Source organism: Cygnus atratus, chromosome 17 (assembly GCF_013377495.2).
Source record: "Cygnus atratus isolate AKBS03 ecotype Queensland, Australia chromosome 17, CAtr_DNAZoo_HiC_assembly, whole genome shotgun sequence".
Lineage (NCBI taxonomy): Eukaryota > Metazoa > Chordata > Aves > Anseriformes > Anatidae > Cygnus > Cygnus atratus.
Window position 1 is genome coordinate 4,113,781 of NC_066378.1, and position 17,963 is coordinate 4,131,743.

General features: G+C 44.2%; 1 protein-coding gene across 2 annotated transcripts in view; it reads right to left on the bottom strand.

Annotated features, from left to right (window-relative positions):
* Positions 1 to 17,832, bottom strand: part of GCN1 (GCN1 activator of EIF2AK4) — a 42,570-nt gene extending 24,738 nt beyond the window's left edge. For both annotated transcript variants that reach the window (XM_035556781.2, XM_035556780.2), the window contains exons 1-25: positions 17,795 to 17,832; positions 15,856 to 15,958; positions 15,155 to 15,218; positions 14,468 to 14,599; positions 13,144 to 13,252; positions 12,325 to 12,423; positions 12,095 to 12,229; positions 11,534 to 11,602; positions 11,337 to 11,445; positions 10,846 to 10,920; positions 10,460 to 10,588; positions 10,198 to 10,248; positions 9,720 to 9,818; positions 9,277 to 9,450; positions 7,594 to 7,746; positions 6,718 to 6,810; positions 5,720 to 5,795; positions 5,397 to 5,556; positions 4,275 to 4,464; positions 4,019 to 4,143; positions 3,483 to 3,661; positions 3,223 to 3,316; positions 2,674 to 2,787; positions 2,394 to 2,592; positions 1,754 to 1,909 (exon numbers count right to left, since the gene is read on the bottom strand). In XM_035556781.2, coding sequence (XP_035412674.1) covers positions 1,754 to 1,909; positions 2,394 to 2,592; positions 2,674 to 2,787; positions 3,223 to 3,316; positions 3,483 to 3,661; positions 4,019 to 4,143; positions 4,275 to 4,464; positions 5,397 to 5,556; positions 5,720 to 5,795; positions 6,718 to 6,810; positions 7,594 to 7,746; positions 9,277 to 9,450; positions 9,720 to 9,818; positions 10,198 to 10,248; positions 10,460 to 10,588; positions 10,846 to 10,920; positions 11,337 to 11,445; positions 11,534 to 11,602; positions 12,095 to 12,229; positions 12,325 to 12,423; positions 13,144 to 13,252; positions 14,468 to 14,599; positions 15,155 to 15,218; positions 15,856 to 15,958; positions 17,795 to 17,812 — 2,905 coding nt within the window. In that variant the 5' untranslated portion in view covers positions 17,813 to 17,832. The remainder of the gene's footprint in view (positions 1 to 1,753; positions 1,910 to 2,393; positions 2,593 to 2,673; positions 2,788 to 3,222; positions 3,317 to 3,482; positions 3,662 to 4,018; positions 4,144 to 4,274; positions 4,465 to 5,396; positions 5,557 to 5,719; positions 5,796 to 6,717; positions 6,811 to 7,593; positions 7,747 to 9,276; positions 9,451 to 9,719; positions 9,819 to 10,197; positions 10,249 to 10,459; positions 10,589 to 10,845; positions 10,921 to 11,336; positions 11,446 to 11,533; positions 11,603 to 12,094; positions 12,230 to 12,324; positions 12,424 to 13,143; positions 13,253 to 14,467; positions 14,600 to 15,154; positions 15,219 to 15,855; positions 15,959 to 17,794) is intronic.
* Positions 17,833 to 17,963: the final 131 nt, after the last annotated feature.

Genomic DNA, 17,963 nt, shown 5'->3' on the forward strand with positions numbered 1-17,963 from the left:
CTGTCAGAGAATGCCACAATTTAGATTTCTAAGATGCAGATGAAGAGCACTGCAGATACAATACTGCAGTATTAGTCAGCTTATGTAGGGCATAGATACATACTGCAGAAGTAGTTCAAGACAGAAATATTAAATACCAAACACACTGTGAGCTCCTAACTATTTAACATGAATAGTTTAGGTAAAAAACCCGCTATCTCAGATGTGAGATTTTTCTCACTATCTGTTTGCTCACTATCTGATTTTACGCTTTTTTTTAATTATTGGCCAGATATTTTTAGGCTTAAGCAACTGTCCCTCTATATGCAGCAGGAAGGAGAAGGCTTTATCTGAGAAGATAAATGTTCTGTTAAAAGAGTAGCTGGTATTTTAAAATGTATCTTGGCATTTCAGCAATGAATGATAAATTTTACCATGTACAGTATAAAGACGTGTGGTCTCTCCTAAGTATCATGGTAACTAAAGAAACTAACTTCCACTAAACAGTACTGTGTAAGACAGCACTCAAAAGCATTTTAAGAACTTTGAGGAAAAATTATTTGGGAATACAACTTGACTTGTCCAACAAAGTGTTATGGAACCTACTGCCTTTCTCTTGCTGGAGAAGTAAAAAAAAATCAGATATTCATTTAAATAAGCACTGTAAGAAATATTGAAGGCAGAACATTCAAAATACTTCCACTGCTTTCTGGAAATAATCATTCAAATGTTAACGATCCTGCAATTAATATGGAAATGTATGACATAACAGAGACACTGAATTATCACAGAGACGTTGAGCACTAAAGTGGTGCTCAACATGGTCAATTGCTCCTGCTCTACAGTAAAGATTATTTACGTCAGAGTCACAAAACTGCAGATCTGACTGGCGACAGAACTGTAAGGGCAGAATTGAACTACTGGGGTAAGGGACCAAGTGGAATCCTAGATTTCTTTAAAAAATTTATAAACTGTCTACCACAGCAGTTTCTGACCGAGCTAGATGATGATCAGCTCCAAAGCCTGGGTGAACCACCTCTATCACTACAGAACACCGCATATGTAAAGACAGACTAAGTCATCCCTGCCTCCAAAAGAAGCAGGCTTCTCCAACCTCTTCTGAACTCTTATCTATTACCATGTAGTGATACAAGTACTTGCACACCCCATCATAAAGCAGATTTTGGAATTGATCTATTTTAAAACTAACCCCTGGGTTCATTTTAGCCCAGATCATATTCTTGAACTATAAAAATACTGGTGCTTGCCCTTATGTTACAAAGTAGAAAGGAACTGCTTCTTCTGTAACCATGCCAGAATAAAATATTCATGAACTGCAGTACTACATAGAAAACAAGAAGCCGCCACAGGCACTTCTCTGCTGAGATTTCAGATAACAAGCAATTATTTTGTCTTTCCACTTAGTCTCACTGAATCACTTATGCTAAATGGTGGTGAAATGCAAGAACTGTCCTTAGCAAAGATGAGTCTTAATTTCACTACTATTATTTCTGTCTGAACCATTTTAAGAATAAAGTTATTTCTGTTTCATTTTTACACTTAACTGTAATTGTAATATATTTTCTACTACTGCCACCACACACACAAAAAAATTAATGAGGAAGTTACAGTTTTTCATATCTATGAAAAGACTTATTGGATTTAAAAAGAGAAAAAGTGAAGTCTCACCTATGAAACATACAAACCAAGAAAACTAAAACAACTAAGTTATTTGGGGGGGGACAGGGAGGTTAAGATCTACAGTGCCTTTTACCTGTTTCTCCCTTGCTTGTTCGGCTCGGAATGGTGTGGGCATGCAGCAAGCTAACAACTCTGTTGAGAGCAGTTGGCAGCTCTTCTTGACACCAGGAATCATCCAATTCACATTCAGGTTTCATCAGGCGCAAGGTCACATGGCTCACTAAAGTACCTGGTATGAAAGAATAAAAAAATATGAGAAGACTAAAACCAAACATTTCTTGAGAACAATCCCCCAGAACACAGACCAAAGAATTCTAACAAAGCTCTAGGAAACATCCCAGGCTGCAAAAGATGTGCAGAGATGGAAGCACAGCCCTAAGGGTTATAGGGGACATTTTCCTTCAGAAGAGTCACTTTCTGCTGTATGAACATTATTGTGTATTCCCTCCAACAAGGAGCAAACTCTTCTTGTTTTGCAACATCTGTCATGAAATTTCAGTAATTCCAAGCTTTTCTAAAGATGTCAGCCAAACCAAGACCTGTCCAGCAGTGGGATCACTAGGACACTGCAGTCACCTCCTTAAACACTGTTCCATAGTGTTTTTTCCTCTTACCTATCTGCGGTATACGGTCATGATCCACAGCTTGTAAGCTGTCACCTTGCCATAAAAGTCATGCACCCTTGTCCTTAAACAGCAACTGCAAATACTAACCAAAGGTTTTAAGTCGAGCAGGCATGACACAGGAAGCTAAGGAAAGAAAAGGATCCTTAATTCTTGGAGCAGCCAAAGGCGATCTAAAAAGTGGCAAGAAGGAGCTGATGAGACCAGGAATGTACTGAGTTAGACCAGGAGGTTTTCTCTTGATAACAGTGTCCAGGAGTCCCAAGGCTGTTTCCAGTTCATTATCAAGCTGTAAGAGAAACAATTTGAAGGATTACCATAAATTACTCTGGTAGCTGCAGGGCTGGCAAAAAAGATCATCAAAACTTGCCTCCTTCAGTCGTTTCCTTATTTGAGACTCCTTTTCCAGCTGTGCATGCATTAATTCTTTCTGCTTGCTAGTCAGTTGCACCTCATCCTTTATTCCTTTCTTCTTCTTTATCTCCTGCAAATAGAGAGAGCCATGGACATTATTAACTGGGAACTATTAACTTTAAGCCCTCAGTTAGGTGGAGGAGTAAGTTGGACACCTTGTCTTTTAGAATTTACTTTTAAAACAGGATGGAAGCACCTGTTTAATGACCCCTACTGGGAAACTCACACAAAATGCACTGAACAAGAGATGAAGAGAAAAACAGGTATTACCAACTAGTAAGTGCACTCAAAAATCAATAGAATACAGCAGAAATTGATACATATACAGGCGTAAGAGAAACTGATATACACAGATACAAGAAAATAAAATATTTAGGTATTCAAAGAAATACAGAGAATCTTTCCCAACACTGTACACAGGTATGCCAGAAGCTATGCACAAAACAGATGAGATAGCTTGGTGTCTCAGCCATCACTAATAGCTTTCCTGTTCCCATCACCTCACCTCCTTCAGCTCCAGCTCAATGATTTGTTCCTTGAAAGAGTAAGCTTTATTCTCCCTCTTCATATTAGCCTTTTTCATACTGTCCTGTTGAGCACTGAGAAAGAAAGCAAAGAATCAGCACTATTCTGAAGAAAGCATACAAATCCAGGAACTTCTGTGCAGAAAAGAGTATCTGACAAACCCAAACCCACTCACTCACTGACAAGATGCCAGCAGGAATCAATCCCCATGTTCACAGAAAAAAGAAATGATAGTCTTACCTCTGTATTATTGACTTGTCATACAGTTCTCCCTCTGGTGTCTTCATGATAGCAAATTCCTCTCGAGTAACCTGGCACAGAGCTGGATTCTCCATTGATGCAGAGATGGTGCTGATGAGCTGTGGGAGCACTCTGCCAGGTGAAAGCAGGGAGAGAGATCCCACTGCATTCATGGATGACTATCAAGAAAACGAAGGAAAAACCACTATCATCAGTATTCCTTGATACTGCTTCAAAGGACTATGCCCTGCTGAAGCAGGCCATGTTGTGTTCTTTGAGAGCAACACCCTTCGAGTTCTAATTCCTCATCCAGTGGGTATCAAAACCTTATCTAGAATTCTACTCAGCTGCTGATACACATTCTCCCTGCAGCCTTAAATCCCAGCTCTTTTTTTTTCCCCACTGGATTTCTCTTTGAACCTGCCTTTTCTCCATGTTATAGACACATCTCCTTTCTGATAGACCACTTCTCCAAAAAACTCTTTTGTTTCAAAGTATCTCCTTATACTAACAACAGGAAAGCAGAAGTTTATCACCTGGTTCTCTGGAGCGTAGGCAGTGAGTCTGGGTAGTATGTCGTTCAGGTGTTTGGTAATAAAGTCTTTGGGATCTATCTTCATCTTGATGAGGAGGGCTGGCCAAAGACCTGGCTGTACCGCCACTAGCATGAAGAATAAATAAACATAATAAATATGAAGCACATTACTAATACAATGAAACAAAAAGGTAAAATAAATTAAAAAAATATACCACATACATTGTCCATGAGAGTGGTTTTATCCCTTTACTTACCTAGAGACGGATGATGGCTCACCAGCAGCATCTCCAGAGCCAGCTTTTCTGTCTCAAAGGAATCCACATCCAGCCCCGCCACACTTGAGATGACACACAGTGCCTCATGAAGTACACGGGGAGGAATGTATGTCTTTCCTAGCTCTGACAACTCTCCTGACTCCATCACCAGGACCTCCTGAGGCATAACCTAGGGGACAATTTTTCATAAACATCATAGCAAGCTTTCCTGAGCCCTGAGCACACTTTCCTACAGGAACACCATACGGAACACCAGAAATCAGCTCCCTCTGAAAGTGCTAGCAACCTGAAGTTTTCCAAGAAAATAAAGAATGATAATGGAGCCAAAGCACAGAGTGCTGACAGTGATGGAAAGACTAAGAGCAGAAGACTATACTAGATTTGGCAAGGCAGGGTAAAATAAAACTAAAACTATCATTTTTAGCAAAGAGGACTTTGGAAAAGGTTTCACCGGTTGGCTAGGAACAGTACGCCCAGCTTCTGCTGTCTAATTTTACCCAGTATCTTTTCAAAAATACCTTATTCAGGCTTTGTCTGTGACATAGAGGTATTGTTTATGAAGTCTCACCCTTGGTACCTAAATAATGCAACATAACCTATTTAGCAACTTGACATGGTGCTGGCTTAGCAGCATGCCCAATAATACAGGATTTAACATTTCCTTTTTTTTTCCCCTTCCATTTTTGACACTAGTTGTTACTGAAGTATTTATATTGCATTTGTTTTAAATAGGCAGTCTGAACTGTTAGCCAGGGCCAAAAAATAGGGTACTGAGAAAGGATCTACATAGTTGGTCTTCCACTGGCGAGTAAACTTGCATTTAAATAATACAAGACCAGGGAAATCTGCAGCTTCCTCCCCGATTAATTTGGAATAACATGGGTTTTGTGCATATAGGGAAGACTAAGCATCCTCACACACCAGGGACACTAACAAAATAATAGCAGTAATCTAGTAACAAGTGGCATTTCTAGAAGATCACTAAGCTGGACCTGAATCCTTTTCCTAGCACACTGTATGCCAATGTTAACAGCAAACCTACGATAGGGAGCTGACTGGCAACAAACAACTAAGCAGGGACGAGGCTTCTTGACCACTCACCTTATGAGAACTGAGAACCACTTTCAGCTCCTCCAAGAGTCCATAGGCCAGTTTGTACCCTCCCAGAGAGGACAAGAGCTTCCTGACTGTTTGATGGGCCTGTCTTCGAACATGCCAGGTCCGACTCAGCAGTACTGCAATAAGGGCACGGTGATACTGCCTGAAAATGGAGAAATAAACAGGTTGAGCAACGGAGGTAGTTCTGCAAACCACCTAGCCACAAAAGCCCAAAGCATTCAGCATTTTGTACAAAGTCGCAGGCCCACCCTCTCCTGCATAGACATTCATGATCAGACCCAGATCAGTAACAGCACTCTACGTACTGAACTTTACTTTCAGGGAGCCGCTGTGCATGATCCAAGAGGAGACGCTCTGTCAGCTGCAGTACGGTACACATTGCTGTGGGAAAAGACAAATATTTAAAATAGCATGTGATTTCATAAGGAAGGAGATTTTTTTTTAACTTAAGAATGAATAAACAGCAATCAGAACATAATAAAATAGCTGCCAAAATTGAGCCTCTACATAAGCTTCTCAATAAAGCTAGAAACAAGTCCAACTCAGATCTGACAAGACTGGAAACAATTTCCCAGATCATATTGTTTCAGGATACCTGCAGACTTGGGAAGGAAAATGACTGGATATACACATTGCCTTCAGCAAATAATGATCACAGCAAGCAAAGAAATTATGCTAGTTCCCATTTACCTCTTCAAAGCTTTGTACAAAAGATAAATGAACTCATTTTGGAGAAACGATTCATGAACTCATTTGCAAGGCTTTCAGTTTAAAAGATAGTCAGTGATCTTTCTGTGGGGCACTTTTTTTTTCCAATTAATCTTTAAACACAAGAGAACAAAATAGAGCATGGATAGACTAATGTATAACCCAATTGATTTCTTATCTGTTACTACTCTTCCTCCACATTACCTTACAAGCTTCCTCTGCATGTATTCTTCTCCAACCTTATTTTACTTTTCCCCATCTTCATCCTAGTTTTATGCTTATCCATGTCCCTTAGATTGGCCACAACTATCTACTTACAAGCTGGAACACCACACACTTTTTTGGATTGGAAAGACTTTTACTGAATATAAAGATTTGGAATTGTAAATGTTTGATAACATAGGCTAGAAACATTAGAAATAAATTAATTCACTGCCAGGTTACAATTAATTTAGATATACTTCTAAAAGAGAGCATTGTTCATTTCAATCTGAAACTGGATCCCCAAGGACCACAGAACAGGGCTAACAGCAAAGTAGCTCACTTAAGTAATAGAATTAAACAGTAACAGGATACACAATAACTGATAATTTACCTTCCTCTGAAGCGGACTGCAAGAACTTCTCAGATGTAAAAATTTGTTTTTTCTCATCCAGAATCAGCTGCCAGAAGCTGCTCAGCTTAGACTCTGACAGGAAAAGAACAGATGTCTATCAAGGACTTACCAAAATGAGTAAGAACTTACCAGGTTACAGAGAATACAGTAAAATTCTGCCTCCTGAAATTTTTGAAGCTATTTCTAGCTTTTGCTTGTCTTCACTTACAAAGCCTCTCATCTCTCATTCAGAACTATAAGCATGTCTAAAAAACACCTGTTGAAAAAAATATATTTCTCTGACTTACACTTGTGAAATGTAAAATCTGTTTCACCTTAATTTTCATAGGGCAAGCCTCCCTAAAAATGAAGAAAAGGAGAAAGCTGATGTGTTGCTTTTGACAGACAGAACACATCTGGATTTTATATCCTGGCAGATGTATGAATTCAGACAGTTCTTGCAATATGCTCTAATGGAAAACAGAATTCCAGTGCTGCAGTTTTCCAAAGACAGTTTGTAAAAATACTACATAAATGGCAAACAAGTTACACTTTTAATGCTTCAACACTTTTAACACTTCAGTCATGTCCTAGCATGTAAGGTCTGAATGAATTTTTTGTCAGAGCAAAGAGAAATACTGCCCCAAGTGAATGGAAGCTGGAATTTGCAAAGCCACAGAAGAGCAAGAATTTCTCATTGACAGAACTGGGAGAGATCAGAATAAATCCTTCCCTGGTTTACCAAAGGGCAGTGATTCTCTACTCAGAAGCAATATATGGATTAAGGAATAGAACCCGAGGCACACTGTCAAGAAAAAGTGTTATTCCTCAGAGCCTGTTCATATTGGATTCTGCCAAGATGTTTTGTGATCTTACCAGTTTGTCCCTCAATTACAGACATCCTGCAGATCAACAAAGCTGCAGCAACTCCTTCGGTTACCATGGGAACCTGAGTACTTTGGGATGCCGCTTTTTCTACTGTCTGGATCAGCATTGGCAGCAAGTCCATTGCCTGTAATAACGTGTCACCTGAGGAGACAGACAGAGACAAACTGCAAAACAAAATCCTTCACACGTTAAACCGAAGGTATCAACGGTTCTTCTGTTGTTACGACACAAGAAGCAAACCAGACACAGACGGGGAAGACTCCCAAAGCACTGCCAGTCACTCCTGTGATTAAACTTCAGCTATGAGGATGACAACCACTCTGGTCCTTTCCTCACAGGTAAGAGGGTCCCATCCCACTACAAGCTTCTGTTCATGGGATGCAAAAGAAAATGCTAATCCGGTTACATAAAAGGAACTAGTTCAAATCACAGGAAATCTGACGTTAAAACTATGTTTCTCTGAGAGAGCAAAAGTAAATTCCTGGCAAGCCACAACCATCTGTTCCATCTCAAACGTTCAGAAGCCAAGGAATCCCGCTGATCTGTGACCCTCGCTTCCAAGGCAACTGAGCTAGGCGTTCCTGCTACTTCCAGAAGCAACACCTCAGACAACGCCAAAAAAAAAAGGATCAAAAGACACCATGATTTTGTACATTGAGTATTTGCAGGTAGCGTTTTAACCATAAACCTATAAGAGTTAGAATCTTTATTTTTTAAGTTGGATACTTCACTGACTGGGCCAAAGCAATGGTAGCCAGCATTCCAGTGCTGAGTAAATTGCTTTGGAATATGAATGTCTTAAGCCATGATCCCTCGAACAGCTGCACACCTCACACATGTAATCCTCCCTGCCCCTGCCAAGCATGAGCAATTTTAGGTTTCCCATACTGATCTCTCTGAAGGGACCGGCCTCTTGTGATACCTAACTAGTTTTTAAAGTGGATGGTGGTTTTCTTCAGCCCTATAATAACACAGAAATTCCCAGCGGCTACAATAGAAAAACATGTAATTCTATTTTTACTCATACCCATGTTGAGAAAAAAATGGCAAATCCATTGTACCTATACAATGGACTGAGTTATCCATCTCTCAAGAAAATGTGTACCGTCTTTTTGATTCATACTGCCTCAACAAGAAAGGGAGATCTCACATATGGAGATCAGACCAATCACCTATTGACCTGCAGATGAAGAGCTGAAGTCACAGAGGATACAACCAACAGAGGCAAATCTGAAAAGGATCACCAAAAGTTTAGAATTTGTGAAGATTTCAAAACCATGTTCTTTAAAAAAAAAAAAAAAAAAAAAGCTCCTGAGCATCAAAACCACAGAGCACAATCCCAGTGTTATGGGTGATACATGAAGCAAAAGCGTGGTCCCTTAGCTAGAAACACTACAATCTATAAAACGAATCAATCCCAAATTACTTTGGGGTATATGAAAAGACAGCACAACGAATGGCGATACGTAGTTACACAAGGAGATACGCTATCTTTAAAGGCTTGAAAGCAGAAGAGACTTCAAGGAGAAAGATGAAGGTTAATGAACAGGTATCACCTGACAAAATCCTTCTTAACCCACACAGTTATCTACTGTATCAACAAGTACAAAAGTTGATTATTCATTTCTTAAGCCACACAGTCAAGAGTTATTAATAGCTGCGCAGTTTTACCTTTGAAAGAGGCCAGCATGCACTGCAGGTAGGCATGCCTCACAGCTGAAGTGGAGGTTTTAAGGCTGAAGGCTTTCTTTAGCCATTCCACCAGCTTCTTAGGGACTTCTGTGGTGAACCGAACACACCAAAGAGCCAGGACAGAGACTGCATGAACCAACGTGCCTTCATGGACTAGGAAGTAACACAGAGCTCACGTCAGTACAGCAGTTGCATAAAACACAGGAAGACATAAAGCAGAAAGCAGATAATGTTGGGGTGAGGAAGGAAAAGAGTGCACATGTTTCTAACACGTAGTGTTGTCTCCACAGGGCTGCTCTTCAGAATGGTGCGATGTATTTTATAGCACAACAGGCAAGAATCAGGATTTATCCTAAATAACAGGCCATATGAAAAGCCTGCTCAAGATGAAAGCAACTTAACAAATCCAGAAGAGACCTCACCTTCTTGCTGCAGGAATGGGATGAAAAGCTCAGCCACGGTTCCAGTCAGAGCTTGGCTAGATGTCCCAGAAACCACGTGGTGACTAAGGCTGCCAATCCCTGAAAGGAAAAACATCTCTCATTAGTTCCCAGAGTACCAGCACTTGCTGTAAAATCTCAAAACAATTGCATTTCAGTCCTCACGTAGACATCTCTTTCTTGTCACTACATCTGGATCACATCCACCATGAACCAACGTTACAGGATACATTTACCTTCTTCCTTGCAGAAAACATTTTAGCCTCCTAGCCAACTATTTCCCTTGAAGAGAAAGTCAAGAATTTGCATGCAGTATCCAGCACCCTGTATGAAATTAACCACAGCCAACAGAGACTAACCAGGCAGGGAGATTCCTAAAGGCTCAAATACAGATCCCTCTCATTCAACCATCTGTTGGATTTGCTCCACTAGAGAAGCAGCTTTCTTTTAGGATCCTCACCTGAAAGGACACTCATCTTCTGAGCAACAACTGTCAGCTTCCCCTCTGAGCCTGCCAACAAGAAACAAATGGGTGACGGCTGACGCACAGACAGGCAATCGCAATGTGCTACATCAAGTATTTTCTCTAAAATACCCCTGATCCAGGCTGAGCAGCCCTTACCATACAGACAGTCAAAAGCAACAGAAAATAACATCCACAAAACTCCTTGCAGCCAACAAACCTTTATTCACCTCTGCTGCTTATCGTACAATTTACTCACCCCCTAAGATGGCAAAAAGGTGTCTGCTCAGTGACTCCACAGCCGAAGGATCACTGCACTGTCGAGCCAAGTTCTTTAATGCAACAACTGCTTCATCCATCAGCTGCACACTGTTGGATTTCAGATGACCTAGAAAATGATGCACGAGCTAAGAGCTCTCTATCACAAACAGTATAAAAGCAGCGAGACAAGGATTTATCTTTGCATGTGGCCTGACTCAGCTTCTGGAACGTCATGTGAACTATTCCAGTGCCAAGTTACAGTATCATCCTCCCACCCAAATAAATCAACCTCGACACCAGCAATCAAATTGTTATACACAGAGCCATAAAGGTGAAGAAAGCCTTATTCTGAATTCATCATTCCCTCCAGAATTAAGTACTTACTGGCCAGTCCTTTCACGATGTCCAGAGCGTACTGGCTAAGATCCAGGTTCACAGATAGGAGCAAGCAAGAGATCGCTGAAGACAGAAGAGATAATGTGATATTATATTTTGTTAAGAAGTTGATTTTAGCATTTTAATACTTCCTTCCCCACAGTACACATCAAGAGCAGACAGGGCCAGTAAGAACTAGGGAGGAAAACCACGGAAACTGATGCCCAATCAACAGATTAATTCAGGATTATTCTTAGCCCTCAGCTGTGAAATTCTGCCCTCAGCATAAACTGCACCTACCACATACCCAGACACTTGGGACCACACCACAAATGTTGCTTCTCCACATCCAGCTCTTAGACGCCAGACAATCCCGCTGCCTATGCCCACAGGCCTATAAGCATAGTCCAGAGGGATGTACACCCCCCACGACTCCAGGACTCTAAGGAACAACTGTTCAGGCTCTTTGGCAGAGCAGCGTACAGAGATGACAGACTCACTTTCAATTACATTCTCAGGACTTCGCAGCAGGGATTTCTGCAGTGTTGGCAAAACTAAGTCCTTGAACTCAGCGTGAGAGACGTATCGAAGAATTGGGGAACAGCTGTCCTGCAAAGGGAACAAAGCACTCAGCACAGCAGCGGACACAGCGCACGTAGGACAAAAGCATCGACAGCCCTGGAAGAGTTCGTCTCACCAGCACGTGCTTCTGAGGCTTTGTCTTGCTCATAAGGATGGTCTTCATGTAGAAATCCAGAAGAGCGCTCTGAACAAGCAGAAACACCGATTACAGCCACGCTGCAACCCACACAGCTCCCTGCACGCCACTGGCAAGCCAGGCTTGACACCCTGCCTCACCTTCCTCTGGAAGGCAGCCCTAACCACCAAGCAGAAGCTTTGCTTGACGGTCGAGCAGAGATCAGGGCTCTCTGCTGTACCCGCCAGCCCAACACTCAAACGCCACCCAAACCAGCCAGCTGCTGCCTTTCATTCCTACAACAAGGAAGAAGGCAGAAAGCTGCAGCGTTGGCTGTCTGTGTAAAAGCACAGGCCAGAGCAAAGACCCACATACCTGGCAGCTCCCTTTTTAAATGCATCCCATTGGTTTAACCACAATTCTGTTACTGCTGAATTGACCGATAATGAAACCAGAGGCAGATGGAAAGTACCAGCTTCGCTGACACATCTGTCCCCCCACCTTCTCTGTGATGAAAAGCAATGCTACTTATTTAAAAAAAAAGCAGTATGGCAGATTTACCTTGTGGCGTTTGATGATGTCAATCTCCTTCTGGGCTGTGCAGAACTGCACCACAAGTCCCAGCATCGCAGCATAGCTCTGGTTTGGTTCAAGACCGAGAATGACAGACAGGTACTGATCCACCAGATCTTGGTTCTAATGAGAGAGAGAGAAAAAAAAAAAAAAAACAAACATTAACACAACAGAAGCTAGAACTGCTACTGAATAAAGTTACAGAAAGTATACCTCACCTCTTTCCACAGCCTGTTCAGTTTCTTCACAGCCCCAACCACTGCCTGCTTATGAGAACCTCCCAAGACTTCCAAGAGGAGTAAACACTGAACCTCCACCTGCCAAGGGAAACAACCAAGACAGCCCTCGTGAACCTGCTTCTCAAAGAGCTTATTATCAAACAAGAACTGTCAGATGCCTGTGATTAACTCCATCTGCTTATGAAGAAGTTCTTAGGCTGTGTAAGTTCTTCCAACAGGCACATTTAGGGAGCTGCCACTGTTTTCACCCCATATGTACCACTTTGCAGAACTATACATAACAGTTCTGGAAACTCTGACTTGGAAAACAGTAATTTATATCAAGTTACACCTCTTCTTGAAGTGTATTCCAACTATATTCCAAGGTGCTGTGAGCATGGTCCCAGGGACAGATTGTTAACACAGGTAAAAAAGAAAGCAAAAGGCTACTTAAGACCACATGACAGAATATCACGGGCAAGGCAGGGAGGCAGAAGGAGTTCACAGCATGCTTCAGACAGCAACCTTGGAGGCACAACTTAGGCTAGAAACACAGGTATACACCACAGCGTGCAGAGCAAGTCTGCTCAGGTGCAAGACTGCCTCAATCTCTTGCTTTTTATATCTCCTGCCTTCCCCAGCAGAACAGGAGAGGTTAAAATGCACCAGAAAGCAAAGATCATCTTACGAACCCGGGTTTTAACGTGATGTTATTAGTCACGTTCACAATTACGTGCAATGTTTCAGCAAACTGAAGACATCAGAAACATTCAAGTCCTCATCTCCAAAGGGTATTGCTGCAAACCAAGAAGAACCTACCAGTTTTTTCCACGTTTCCCCCTGTCTCTTGTCAGGCGTTGGAAAGACTGTGCGAACCAGCAGGCACGTCCAGGAGAGGGCCAGCAGAGCTGCAGACCCACTGCTCTTACTGTAGTGGAAACAGAAGGCAGGTAAATCCACAGCCCCCAAGATAACACTACATAACTCCTACTAAGTCAGAACTGGCTCATCTACACCACCCCAAAACACCACCTCATTACTGAGGCTATCTTATAGCAGACAAAATACAGCCAAAGTCTCAACTTTTAAAGGAAATAATTGGTGTTTGTAAGCTCCGATGGCTTTTGTTTGTTGTTTCAGCTCCTGCTTAAACTCAGAACTCCTGAATGGCAAGGGGAGGCTAAATCTCACCTGCTGGGAATGAGACGCCTTAGCGTGTGAAAGATCATTTTTGGATCTTTCCAGCGGCGTTACAGCAATGAGTTAAATACTTCGGCAACTGGGACTGCCCAAAAAGTGACTCAAGATTTCTCATCTGCTGATCATCTTTACTGTCAGAGCTTCACAGCCTGAGACTGCCAAATCACTTCGCAGCTTACGTTCCCCCCCGGCACACCACTCAGCTGATTTATGCCAACTCTCCCTCCTTCCTCCCCTTCAGGTGGCAGATCCCACCTCTCGGCTCCCTGAGGATCCCCACCCCATTTTCATCTTTCTCTCACAAAGTGAAATAAGGTAACAAGTCACCCGATGTACTGACAGTCACCTGAGGAGTAAACGCTGCGTCACTGCAAACCTTTACACCAAGATCAGGTATTTTTCTTAGAGGTACACCTCTGTTCAGCCAGGAGGCAAGAGGTGGGCAGAGGAGGTGCAGGATGGCACTCTGGGGCCTCCATCAGCCTAACAAAACCCTAAGTCACCTCTCGGAAACACTCCCTAGCTGGTGTTTGCAGATGCTGCTGCTATACAACAGCAGCTTGTTTCTCATCTGTACTTCATCATCTTCCTGTCAATAAGGCCTTGAATTCCAGCAGCTGAACATGGGATGGGGCAGGAACTCCCCTTTCCTAACCATTTTGGAGGTTGTTTCTTCCTAAGAGTTTATTCCTCATCACTCCAGGCTTAAGCTTAACAAAATAAAACTGTAACTTGGGCCCGATCCACCAGCACTAACACCAAGAAGATTCTGCTTTCACAGAAAACAAGAAAGAGGTTAAAAAAGTAAGATTTGAACAGTCATTACATTATCCCTGAACGCTTTTAACAGCTCTGGCAAGCAGCAGCAAAGCAACTGTTCCAAAGGCAGGAATAACCACCAGCAATTCAGCAGTGATTCCACACAAAGCAACTCATCCCGCACCTGGGAGCTCCGGCCTTGCCGCTGATCCCCGAGGACTGAAGCGACTGCAGAAGGTTTTTTGCTGTTGCATCTGGCTGGGATTCTGCGAGCTGCTGAAGCGCCAGCTGCAGGGCTCTGCGGGATGCCGCGTCGCTGGCGGGAAGGAAAAATGGATCTCTGTGAAGTTATAAACCCTGCCAACATCGCACGTATTACTACCTTGTGTCACACAAAGGGCTCTGCTTTCCCATTTCAGCTAAGAGTTGTTTTATCCTTGCTGCTCTGAGAAGTGGAGGTTTCTGGCAGAAAGCTCCGTTCCCCTCCTCGGCTGGCAGAGATTACACTGAGGCCCTCCAGCAGGTTGCAAAAGACAACACAGGTCCTGAGCAGCTCCTCTGCAACAGGGCACAGCTTAACCCAGTCCAAAAGGCATCCTGCTCTGGCTTCACAAGGACACTGCCGAACTGAACTACAGGATACGAGTTTTAATTTCAAATAAAAGTGAAGCACAAGGTAAACGCTGTGAAACTTTCTAACGTCAAACCTAACTTGAGAACCTAATTACTAGGCGTCATCTTTCCATGTCACACGCATCTCTGGGACACTGCACGGTAACACTCCCAGATGCTCCGTGCCTGTTCAATTGATAAATAACCTGGGTTTACTAAGAGACTAAATAGTACAGCCTTTCCACATCAATTTACTCACCGGTATCGGTGCAGAGTAAGGCAGAAGAGTTTGCAAAGGCCTTTCACTGCACCCTCTGGAAGATCTGCAACAGATTGGATTTCAGCATATTTCTTTCTCAGTCACTGAGGTCTTTAATGCACCCGAGCACCTTGCAACTAAAATCAGTGAACCGACCACAGCCCATACATACATGCAGAAGCGTTTGCTAGGACCACATTCAGAATTCTCTCTTTTGTGTATATATTTTATGCATTTTTTTAAATAACAGCAAAATCGGAATGCATGCTATTCCAGCCACCTTCAGAGAATGAGAGATATCAAAACGATTTTTAAAAATGTATTTAATTTTATTAGGACTGTGTAAAGTCTTCTGGTTGTATACTCTCTCTATACATATATTTATACATGTGTGTCTATAAATACTCCATGAATCATTACAAAACCAAGAGAAGAGTTGAAAGAGAAGAGAGAAAGAGGTGTCTGATATGCTGATGAAAAACTAATACACGTGTGCTACAGCTCCTTACTGGAAAAAGCACACATGTAAGTAACTGAAGTAACTACAAAAGCCACGCTTGGAACTAAAGCTGTACTCGGAGCACATACTCCGAATGCTGCCACCCCACGACATCTAAAACCTACCCTACGAGTTTCACTCTGCCTTTTAAACAAAGCACTTGAACATTGCTCTCCACCCTGGTGATCGAAACTGTCTTTACCTTTCCCAGAAACGCACTTTCCCAGCTCGCTGAGGATCTCTCTCCGCTCCTTCACGCTGGCTGTAGTTACTTTTACTGCAAACCGCTTCAGCGTATCAGAAATCTAAAGGCACAGGCAGAGGAGAAAACATCAGGCTGGCTTTGATGTCAACAGAACGTAAAACGAGGGCAAGCACGTCCTGTGCAGCTGCACAAACGTATTGGCCAAATGTGATCATCTGTGGTCTTACTGAGTGGGGACGGGTCACTAGTCACTACACCACGCAAAATGAAACTCAAAAGGCTCCCCTTCGGCTGAAGGAGGACTGTTTTCTGTCGGTTAACCTGTGATCGTGGCACTCTCTAAGGTACATTTACCCTTCCAAAAAGAGGACAGAGCGAAAGGTAAAATCAATGCCCTAGAGCACAGGGCCTTCAAAAGCCAGAAACCCAGCACTCCAGGAATGCAGAGGAACTTTGCAGGGGGTGTTATCTCCCAAAGCCACCCACCAACGGCCGATGGCCTAGCACGGAGCCTAACCTCACCTCCTGAACACCGACCCCTGGTTTCAGGCTGTCACAGGTTATCACTGCTGCTGGAAATTACTTGCATGGGGAGGGGAAAAAAATGAACAGCTTGCCTTTGTTCTTATCCAGAACTGGCACACACATCTCAGGGGCTCTGTACCTTGGACTCAGCAGGTTACAAAGGGTATGCCTCGCTATAAAACTCCTTCCCTGTGCTGTCAGTAGCGCCCACGGTTACCCAAGGAAAACAAAAACCACAGATCACACAACTCAACGTGTGTTTGCCATGCCTGTGCTGCTGCGTCTGTCATGGGCCTGAACCTGCAGGCTGTAAAAGGGCCTGAAATCCACCAAGTTTACTTTCTGTAAATAGTTTGTGTCAGTTTTCAAGGGATATGGAGATGGTGAGATAAACTTTTTTATTTTTTTTCAGCAGTGATGTGTTCTCAGAGACCTGCTCCTTTAGAAACCTGCACATTGGAAACCCTTCCAGTGAACTTTCCAGTTTCAGAAGTGCACAAAAGGCTCTGTGGAGCCTGAACAGGGCTCAGGCAGGATTACACCCAGGTGTCCTCTGTATTTACATAAACCAAAAGAACAGGGCTACAGGAACGGCTTTTGAAATTCACCTCTTACACCGAGCACCTTCATAAATTTATAACAGGGATATCTTTAGGAAGGGTGGCAAATAAACATGTCTTCAGAAGCTGATTAAAACCGCTCCTTCCCTCTTAAGGCAAAGTTCTCCCAGTTTTTCCACAACAGGTCTTTTTGGAAAGAGAGGAAGCCCGGCAGTTTGGGAAGTAGAAGCTGTCTCTGTTCTTCTGAAGAGCTGCTTTCAGTAACGCTTCTTTGCTGGCACAGAGGCAGGGAATCCCTTCAGAAGAGGGCTGCCTAGGATTTGGAAACGGTGTCCGTGACCCAACCGCCTCCTCCTTCCCTGGGCTCTCCCTGTGCCTCCTGCCTGCAGATGCCGGTCACCGCAGCCGCTGGAGGCCCCTCGTTAACACCTTCCCACTACCTGCCTCCACCACCCGCAGGCTCGGGGCGAGCCGCACTCGCTCACGCCGCTGAGCCCCCGGCGAGGTGACGCGGACAGGACAAACCTGCCGGAGCTACCCCTGCACCGCCGGAACCCAGAACCCCGGCGGAGCTCCGGGGCTGCTGCCCAGGGAGGGCACGGAGCGCGGCTCCCCCGGCCCCCCCCGGGCTGTACCGGGACCCCCGCTGGCCCCGGGCCGGCTCCTCACAGGGAAGGGGCCCGGCCCCCAGCGCCGCAGCCGCCGGGCCTCGCCGCCCGGCCCCGCTCCGAGGCCCAGCGGGGGCTCGGGGCTCAGCCCCGGCGTCCCCCCGCGGGAAGGGCCGGGGGGAGCGGCGCGGAGCCGCCCGGGGCCGGGCCGGGGCGGGCGGGGCGGGCGCGGCCCGCACTCACCTGCGTGTCGGCCGCCATGGCGCCGCTGTGCCCCGGAAGGAGACGGCGCTTCCGGGGCGGCGGGCGCACGCGCTGCCGGCGGGGAGGGGGCGTTGCCATGGGGACGGCGCCGCGAGGCGAGCCGAACGCAGCCGGGTGCAGCCGAACGCCGTCGGGTCGGGCCGAACGC